At 52.8% G+C, this 9,808-nt stretch overlaps 1 protein-coding gene across 9 annotated transcripts in view; it reads right to left on the bottom strand.

Moving 5' to 3' along the window:
• Positions 1-3,528: 3,528 nt before the first annotated feature.
• Positions 3,529-9,808, bottom strand: part of Dlg3 (discs large MAGUK scaffold protein 3) — a 53,676-nt gene continuing 47,396 nt past the window's right edge. For all 9 annotated transcript variants that reach the window (XM_028883919.2, XM_028883920.2, XM_028883922.2 and 6 more), the window contains 6 exons: positions 9,422-9,472; positions 8,796-8,897; positions 7,978-8,150; positions 7,184-7,293; positions 6,802-6,893; positions 3,529-5,758 (listed from right to left, as the gene is read on the bottom strand). In XM_028883919.2, coding sequence (XP_028739752.1) covers positions 5,652-5,758; positions 6,802-6,893; positions 7,184-7,293; positions 7,978-8,150; positions 8,796-8,897; positions 9,422-9,472 — 635 coding nt within the window. In that variant the 3' untranslated portion in view covers positions 3,529-5,651. The remainder of the gene's footprint in view (positions 5,759-6,801; positions 6,894-7,183; positions 7,294-7,977; positions 8,151-8,795; positions 8,898-9,421; positions 9,473-9,808) is intronic.

Raw genomic sequence — 9,808 nt, 5'->3', positions numbered from 1 at the left:
TGATAGTAGCATGGATGGAGACATTTCAGCTGAAGTTCAAGACTTTGAACAGAAGAGATGTGGACTTCAAAGACTTCAGACAGGGTCCTTGCTCCTAGGTCAAAAAGTACGGAGTACACTTTCAAGAGCTATGGGGCCGGAAGACTGCAAGAGCAGACCTCAGCCAGTGTAGTGATGGGGTGCTCAGCAAAACCTGTCCCCTCCCCCCTCTCACAGCTCCTTCCCCGCTGGCTTGTTCCCGCAGATATTGAAGGTCTCAAGCTGAGTATCACCTCCAGAGATGCTGTCCCCATGCCCCTTTTCTAAGCAAATTCCCCATCCTGTATATTTCCTTCCTCCCCTTTGCCCTGATGTAAAATTGTGGTGGTTCCTTGTTCCCGGCTAGATCCCAGGCTCCTTCAGACTGGGACTGTTCTTCTTGGGTCCTTGTCTTTCTATGCCGTCAGTAAGTGCTCTGCAAGCAGCAGCTCTGGACATACAGGGCGGAGCAGGGATAGCCACAAAGAACTATGTGGCAGAGTCATCGTCAACCAGCTTTGGCTGCAAAGTCTATATGATGACCCAAGGATTGATCAGAGCAGCATTGAGCCCAGGGCTAGGAAAATGTGCTGCATTCATAGAGACAGGGCCAGAGCTGCCAGCTGAGAGAGCCCATGGAAGGGGAGGGTTGTGCTCAGGGCTCAATGTAATCCCCTGTCCTGAGTGGGGGCAGGGCCTGTCATGTTTCTAGGGTCTTGGAATTTCCTGCTGGGGACAGTGAAAGCTGGCCTGGGACGGCTCTCAGGTGCCTGCCGTTAGAGGCCAGCCTTAGTCGAGCACCAGTGTTATCGCTTGTACGTGGTGCAGGGCGGGTGGCCAGGTAGCTCTGGGTAGGCCAGCGGAGTGAAAAGGAGAGGCATGAGCTGAGCGAGACGAAGGGGTTAAAGGTGACTAGAAATCAAGCAAATGGAGCAAGATCCCGATGGAAGATGCAAGGTCAGAAAGCAAAGCATCGCCCACAGGCGGGGACCTGGTCAGAGTCCTGTCCCCAGGGCTGAGCAGACTGCGGCTCCTTCACCTGCTTCACCCTCTGGGGCAGCACTTGGGGGTATGTGTGAAGGCAGAGCAGGCAGGCACACGAACAGGGCCAGGACGATGTCCCATGTCCTGAGCAAAGGGACAGGCTGCTGGGGCGCCTAGGAGCCCAGCTGCTGTAGCCACAGGCTCTGTTTGCCTCGTGGTCCTCTCACGTATTAGCCACATGACCACACTGTGCCTCAGTTTCCTTACCCGTTGAAGTGATAGTAAGGCACATCTCCTTCACGGCTGGCTTTGACAGTAGATGAAGGAACCCACATGTGTGAATGGTGACAGATGACAACGCACACAAGAAGAGGTCAATTCTATGTCCCTGTGAGAGGGGGAGGCGCCTGGGAGAGGCAGCATGGAATGATTGAGAGTCTTGGACCACGTCTTGACATACTAAGGGGTCTTCTAGGTAACTGGTGGGGAGTGGGCATTTCCAGGCAGGGGAGGAGCGTGAACAAAGACCCAGGGTGTGTGTGTGTGGGGGGGGAGGTTATTGGTGCCTTCAGGGAAAGCAAATGGCTGGAGGGGGCTGCCATGAAGAAAAAAGCCAAGGTCTGACAGCCAGGCCACGCCGAAGAGCACTGGGCTCAGCCAAGGTGCGTCTCCTGGAGGTGGACAGTGTGGCAAGCGGCACACCTCTTGTCCCTGCCCCTCCGAGTGGCTCATGCAGCCTGACACACATGGAAACCCCACGAGGGGGATCACTGTGCCCCGCCATGAGGGCTCTGCACATACAAAGGAGTTGGGGTGTCATTGGGAAGGTCTAGTTTCTGACATAGCGTGGGAGCCCCACCTCTGGGGAGGAATCAAGACGGGGAGGAGTCAGGTTTGCTTTCTCTTGGAAGCAGAGGCTTTTGAGGAAATTGGAATTGGAGCTTCAGAAGCCATTTGCAATGACAGTACTTGGTCCGAGAGGTGCCAAGGAAAGGACGGAACGGATGAAGAGATCAGTGGAATTGAGGGCCTGGAGGCCCGGCCGGAACCCGGGCTGCCCGACAAACCCCGAGAAGTGGCCAGACTAAGTGCCAGGGCCCAGCCCTGTGGAGAACGAGGCCTCCAGGCCTGTGCCGTGCTCAGCACTACAAAGTGAATGCTGGGAACCCTGTCCATCTCATTGCTCCCTGCCTTCAAGCGCCTAAAAGTGGGCAGGCGTGTTCCCTTCAGGTGGCCTTTAGCCGTGACTGGTCTGCGGGAGGCCACCTTCTGTCAGGCTATCCCAGTCCTCAAGCTCCCATTCTGTGTCCCTGGCCCCTCCCCTCTACACTTGCTTCCGGTAGAGTTGACTTTCTCTAGCTCATGTTTAAAAGCACTTCCGAGTCCGGATAAAGTTGGTCATTGGTGTTTGTTTGAAGAAGTGTTTTATTTAGTTATGGGTATCATCCTGTGGCTATTTTGAGTTCTTCCTGTTAGAGATGGAGAAGAAATTTGGTCGGGCTTGGCTGCAGTCAGCAGCAGACTTGAGAAGACCCCAGCTGACTTTCCACAGACACAGGGTACTGCTGGCAGGCAGGCAGGCAGGCAGGCAGGCAGGCCCCACTCGAGGCCTGTCTCCCTTTGGCATTTCCAAGTTCCTCAGTTGTTCTCTTGGGGTGGGGCTCACTGTTCTCCAGCTGTACTTCCTTTGGCTGGGCCATCAAGTGTGAAGACAGACTCAGCACAGTGCCATTACGGGCCAGCAACTCTGAATTCCCTTTGCACTCGTCAATATGAATTTCCTCAACCCCACAGAGCTCTTCAGGGGCTCCCTTTTTGGGGGGCTACCTTCTAACAAATAAGAGAATGTATAGAGGCAAGCACTGTGCATACCATGAAATCCAACAAACGAGAGAAGGTAATCATTCCTCCTGGGGCTCAGCCCACACACCTTAGGGGTGGCTCAACCATGCAGGTTTTACTCTTGTACCTTAATTATGGCCGCACCACCTCAGCTTTCTTCCCACGAGTTGCCTGCACGGCATTAGCCATGGACGGAAATACCTGCTTCCAGCCCTTCTTGCAGCTTTTGAGGGTCCCAAGGAGGACTGCCACCCTCCCCACCTGGGCACACCCTACTTCCACTGTGGTCAAGAGGTAGCTGGCAGCCAGGCGGCCTTCTCTTCCCATCCCTCTTAGTTCTGCGCTGCCAGCCCGGCTGCTGCATCTGTAGCATGCATCGGTGTTAGGGCGGCACTTCCCACCGCACCTAACTTTTAGAAAAGTGGCAGCATTTTGCCACCGAGGACATGGCCCCTATGCAGCTGGGGGTATTAAGGGCAGCTTCTAGGCCAGGGTAAGGCCCAAGTAGACACTTTTAGCTTGTTTTAGCAAAGGATCCAGCACCGCCCAGGGTCACACTCTTCTCCAGGACTGCCGGGCCAGCCCCTTCCCCATCTCGAGGAAACATTGGTCTGAGTCGCTCTTCCCGCTGCAGGGCCCCAACCACCCTACTCGACTACTTCAAAAAAGGTCTCTGAGCCATGGTTCATTGCAACTATCATTTATTAAAAAATATATGTCTCCTTGGAAGGAACACTGGTAAACCAACTATTATCATGCTTACTTTGAATCTTTGCTTTTCTTCCCTGGGAGGGAGGGCTGAGCATTGTTCAGACATGTCAGTTTCCATCAGAGAATCAGCACTCCCTGCCCGCCCCCTCCCCATAAGAGTCACGGTCATCTGTCACTTTGTCCCTCTTTGCCTTCAATCCAGTGTACTGCCCAAGAGAAAGCTGCTGCCTTTTCTTTCTCCTAAATGTGGGCCCCACGCGTCACAGTTAGCCTCATGATGCTGGTAGGATACCTGTGAGCAGAGAGTTCCTGAATGTGGCTGGTATGCTTTAGAGTGTCGACAACACCATGTCACCTGCAATGGTCCTAACCCAGTTGAGGGCCAAGCAATTCTAGGTTCTCCCCTGCGTCATCCCTCCAGTGTGGAGGTGAGGGAGGCACGTTGGCTTCGGAGGAGCACAGTGGGGTGGGGGAGGGCCTGGACCACACCTGCTGCCTGCCCTGGCGGCGGGAGGAAAACTACCTGGACCAGTCACTGCCATCAGACTCTGGGGAAAAAGCAACAAGATTTCACAGCTCACCAGTAAGCGAGTCTTAGCTCTACAGCTCAAATTTACAGCATTAAAGTCTACTTTCTTCTCGAAGAAACAGTAAGCTACCAGCTGTTGGTGAGGGGGCTGGGCTAGGGCAAATGGAGCAGTTGCAAAAGAAAAGAACCCAAATCCAACTCACTACATGGCTGGCCACGCCCGGTGCTCTTCCACGGTCCCAGCACAGAGCCGGAAGGCAAGCACCTCCCTGTCCCTGCCAGTGGCCCCATGAAGGGACCCGCGGCTAGTCCAGCACGGTAACCTCCAAGCCTGGGCTTCTGCTCCCTGCCCTCACCAGCCCCTGCTTTCCCTCTGTTGACGGGATGGCCAGGCCTAAGTTACGGCTGCACCCCAGGCCTGGCTCCTTCACAACACCTCACAAGCTTTAGAACACTGGCAAATAGGATTCTACGCATTCACTTCAAGAGTAAAAGTAAAATCTGGAAGAATGAAAAGGCTGACACAGGAGCACAACATGGTTTTGGTTTAAGAGCAGCTTAAAAATGAACAAAAAGGAAACCTCTCATGCAGACACGTCAGGCGGCATAAAACGATAGGCAATGTCATCCGGAGCATCATTAGCCATTCATTCTCTCTTTCTGCACAGGAATGGCCGCCCTGCAGGGGCAGCCTCTGCTTTCAGCCAAGTCTCCGACTGCAAGCTCCCAGCCAAAGCCCCTTCTCCCATGCTGCAGGTCGGCCCCCCCTGGAGCGAACCTTAGCTCGGAAGAGAATGACCAAACTCGAGTGAGTGCTTTGGTACAGCACTTAGTACTGTCGTCAACCCCTTCCCAACCAGGTGGGACATGAGATGTCATCTGATTGGAATACGAAAATTAAAGCATTTCTCTAATAACATAGTACCACTGATGGACGTCTCCATAGATTTTCTAGTCCCAATGTATGTGAATATATATATATATATTATAGAAGAGTGTATAATATATATATATAATAATTTCTATATATTTTATATAAATTACATATATATATCTATATATAAATAAGATACTTTCTGTCGCCATTACGTTGCGCCGTTCCGAGCTGCAAGGCAGCCGTCCAGGGTGGAAGTGCCCGGGAGCACCTCCCACGCGGGCTGTCTCGCTCACTTCACAAGCTGTGCAGTTGTCCAGAGTCGTCTTTCCATCAGTCCTCCGGTCCTCTCCTCGCTTCGCTTCGCTTCGCTTCGCTTCGCTTCGCTTCTGCTGGGTGGTTATGAAAAGAACGCTGATGGATCTGCACCTGTGCTAGCGCTTGGGAAAGGTCCATGCAGGAATGGGCACAGTCACATGATGGGTGAGATGGCATCATCCCAAAAAATAAACTAGAACCAAACAAAAAGCTTTTAAAAAAGAACAGGACTAGAAAACTCAATTTTTGACATATCTAAAAAGGGGGACAAGAACAGTAGTCATTTGGTGTCCCCGTGGGGACAGGAAGGAGGAGGAAGGAGGGAAGAGGGACTTGGTTTCTTCTGTTCACAAGAGAATGGCTGGAGGGGAGTCTTCAGAGTTTTTCAGGGGATGGGACCCAAATGTAGTGCCCAGACTGGTCCTCGATGATTTGTTTGATCTTGTTATAAATCTCTTCCAGTGAGTCACCCTGTACAATGGCTGAAGTGGAAAGAGAAGGAAAAATCATCCCTGTGCTCCGGAACCGCCCCCCGCCCCAGGCCCAGCCGTCCCGCGTCTCTTCACAGCCAACCCTCCTGCAATGTCCCTGGGCTGGGCTGGGCGTTCACAGAAGCACGCATCTGACTTCGTGAGTTAACTGTCTAGAGTTCGGACACTAGTGTAGCTGGCTTGGTGAGCCCAGGGCTGGACGTCAACTCCCAGAGACAGGGAGACTAGCAGGGGACAGGAACTGTGTTTATTGTAAAGATGTCGATTGAGTACCCACTGCATGCCAGACACTGAAGTTCCCTTTGCTTTTGTCTGCCATGGGCTGGCAGCCTCAAATTCTAAAGCAGCTTCACCCAAAGATTTGGGAAACCCCAGTTATGCAGGCGAAGAGCAGAAAGCCACAATTTCTGGCAAGAGACAGAGCTCCTAGGGACCATGACAGCTGCTGTGTCAGGGGTCATCCCGACAAACAAGGACAGAGATGTGGATGGCGAAAAGGACCCCAAAGACCCATAGTGTATAAAGGACATCTGAATCCCTTACTTGGGGACCCAATGATACTTACTTGAATTACTCATTACCGCCTGCACTGTACATCCAGTACTGTACTTAGAGGGAACCTTCCCCACCGTTTAAGAACTGGCCTGCTAAAGTACATGTACCTGTGACATGTACACACAGGCAGACTGACAGACAACTTCAATACCACACTAAGAAACCATCAACAAACATTTATTCAGCACCAAAGCATGCAAGGAAAAAAAACTATCAGGAGGAAAAGCAGGGAGGGAGAGAGACAAAGGAACCTGCCACCTCTCAGAGCCAGAAAACAATAAACAAAGCAACAGACAAGCGGTGCTTGGGAGTGGCTTGTGCTAACGTGGTGGCTGACAGGAAACCTCAGTGCCTGGGGAAAGGCCTGTGCTCGGGACGGCAGAGGCCCCAGGCATCTTAGCTCTGCCTAAGTCTGTCTCCCTGAGGGGTGTCTGGCTGACCTCACAGACTCATGACCACTCGGACCCCTGAATTCTCACCTGTAAAGTACTCTCCAAACTCTTGCTCCAGTTTCATGGCTTTGTCAAAGATCTTATTTGCCTGTTCGTATGTCTGCCGTCGGTTCATTTCCCTGCCAGAGACACAGAAGCAATCCATTTCGAAAGGAGATCCTATGTTTTAATTCACACAACAAAATGTTCTACATTTCCTAAAAATCGGCCCAACAGCCCCCTTAGAAGAGCCCGTGGCTAACTCCCTCCTCAAAACCTCCAAGTCCCAAAGCCCAGCTGGGAGGAGCACGGCCAGGCCCCGAACAGGAGGAACAGCAGGCATTCAGTTGGCTTTGTCTGGGTCCCACCCCTGCCCAACCAGTCGACTCTCCTCCCTCTCCAAGGTCACCTGAGCCCCATGGACACTTACATAAGTGCTTCAATGGACTTGGGCTTGATGAAGACGGCAATGGGGTAAAGTTGTGCTTGCTGCAGTCTCTTTATAGCGTTGCCGGACACGTCTAAGATGCAGTGCTTGCCCTGCAAAAGCAGACCCACGTCGGTCATCCCGTCCCCGGCCAGAGGGCCCCACCGAGAAACCCAGGGCATTCGAAACCGCAAGCTGGGGGGAACTCGGAGACGTTCTCAGGGCCTACTTCTTGTTTCTGTGACGGTTCATGATCGTTAAATAGATCGGATTAAGAAGTACCTTCGAGATTAGTGAAGCTCTCTGCTGTGCCTGTGAGGGCCTTCCCAGAAAGGATTAACTCAGGGAGAGAACTGCTGTCCATGGCCTTGGGAACCCCAGATGGAACAGAAAGGGGAAGGAGGAAGTTCCCTGTGCACCAGGATCTCTGTGCTCCCTGCTCGACCTGAGACAAGCACCTCAAAAGCAGCTCGCCTTTACTATGCCCACAGGAGCACAAGTGACAAACCTCGGTCCTCCAAGTTGTTTTGTCCCAGTGACAAGAAGTCTGATGAGCACGGGCTTCATAAACCAGAAAAGGCCACTGCTCCCTAGGGGCCTTTTGCCCGGTGCCTGGCACTCCAGTGAAAGTTGCACAACAGAGGCGTACGCCATGACTGGGGGCTTGGCACGCGGAGGGACACCAAGAGCTTTGTTTGCTCGGCACTGTGGCAGGCACGTGAATGCGCGTGGATGCCAGGCCTCCGCATTTGTCTTCCCCATGGCTCAAGGGCAGTCAGAGCCCCTCCTCTGCTTACCCTCTCTGCAACTGCCCGCACTGACTGGATGCTGGTCCCGTAGAGGTTATCGTTGAACTGGCCCGCCTCGATGAACTTGTTGTCCTGGATGTCCTTCTCCATCTGGTCCCGGGAAACCACGAAGTGGTAATCCTGCCCGTCGACTTCATTGTCACGCCGAGGCCGGGTGGTGTCTGCAGGGGGGAGGGAGGGAGGGAGGGAGGGAGGGAAGAAGAGAGGAAAAAAGAACGGAAATGTAGTGTGCCCCAAAGGCAATGATCTGGGTTATAAAAGCCAACTTCACTCTCTCTCACAGGAGCGGCACAAGGCCACTACAAATTTTTCAGATGAATGAGAATGAGCATTTGGGAAGATTTTTGTCTGGCCTACTTCTCTTCCAAACTCCAGATATTACATACAGGGTGCCTGAGGTTAACATGGGCCAAACAGGTGAGGCTTCCCAAGACATGGCCTGGTGGAGGGCACAAAAGTAGGCGTGGGAGTTCGGGAACCCCAACAAAGCATCCCTCAAACTGCTTTGTGTACAATAGCCTGGGTTTAATCCCCAGCACCACAAAGAAACTACAACCAAAACAAGGATGGGCCTCCCCACTGTAAACTCACTCCTGACCACCAGCACCCAAACTTTCACTCCATAGCATAAGGCAAGCAGCCAGGTTGGATGTCCACCCGACCAGGTCCATCTACTCTGGGGACAACTGGGGCTACTTACTCTCTTACAGGAAGTCCCCAAAGGCCCCGATCCTAGACCCTTTCCTTAAAGTACATACTTCCCAGAGTACCAAACCTCACTCCTCTGGGTCTGCCTGGGCTCTTACGTGGCACACAGGATCCAAATTTATGTGGAAACTCAGAGATCAGGTCATCATTGACTCGGTCCTTCATTGGGCCCAAGATGATCACGGGCCTGGCATAGTGAACTGGGGAGGGAGAGCACAACATAGTGAACAGAGGCCCCACAGGGCAGCCGGCCCCACCTCTGCGTACAGAGGCTGGTGGCCACCACTCAGACAAGGTGAAGCCACTCCAATAGTCTCTGGCTTTTAACTGTCGAGACTTCAAAGAACCTTTAAATTTGACAATCTTAAGTTCAGGCAAGTCTGAAAAATCAGAAGCATTTCCCCTTTCCAACAGATTCAGGAAACATTTCCACACGGGCTCTTGCAAAGCAGACACCCAGGGGAGGATACAGGCCCTCCCCCTTTACAGCAACAGCTGCCTCAAAAATGCTTTCCTCGAAAATCTGCCGCCCTTTGGAAGGCCTCCTAGCAGTGGGCCAAAGTGTCACAAGAGGTGTGTGCGTGGCATCTGCCCAGTGATGCTAGGGAGGAGCCAATGGCTGGACGGGCCAGGCTTCCTCCTCTCCTGGCCCTCAGCTACCCTCTGTCCTGAGCCCCGTGACTGGGAGACTGGCCCACAGGCGAGACTCTCAGAAGGGGCTTACTTTCTTGCCGTGTCACTGGCTCATATGACAAGATAGCATCCTCTTGTCCTTCTGCAACGAGAGAGGGGAACACGTTAGCACTTGATGACGGGACCGTCTGCATGCAGCATTCACCACACCCCACACCCACCACAAAACACTATCACTGTCTGTTGGCAAGAAGGCTAAGAAGCCATTCACCAGCCGTGGGCTGGGTTGTTTTCAGTCAGTGAAGGAGTGCCCAATTATGGGCCAAGACCCAGAAGCCGAGAAGTCTCCAGCAAAGCACCCCAAGCTTGAGGGAACTACTTCTGAGAGGTACTAGTTGGTTATGTCCAGTGGCCCCCTTATTCTGAAGAGAATCGCAGAGAAGCTCCAGCTGGTTGAAGCACATTTACCAGAGTCATT

This window comes from Peromyscus leucopus, chromosome X (assembly GCF_004664715.2).
Source record: "Peromyscus leucopus breed LL Stock chromosome X, UCI_PerLeu_2.1, whole genome shotgun sequence".
Lineage (NCBI taxonomy): Eukaryota > Metazoa > Chordata > Mammalia > Rodentia > Cricetidae > Peromyscus > Peromyscus leucopus.
Note: the sequence above shows the minus strand (reverse complement) of the source record. Positions and strands in the feature narration are given on the sequence as shown.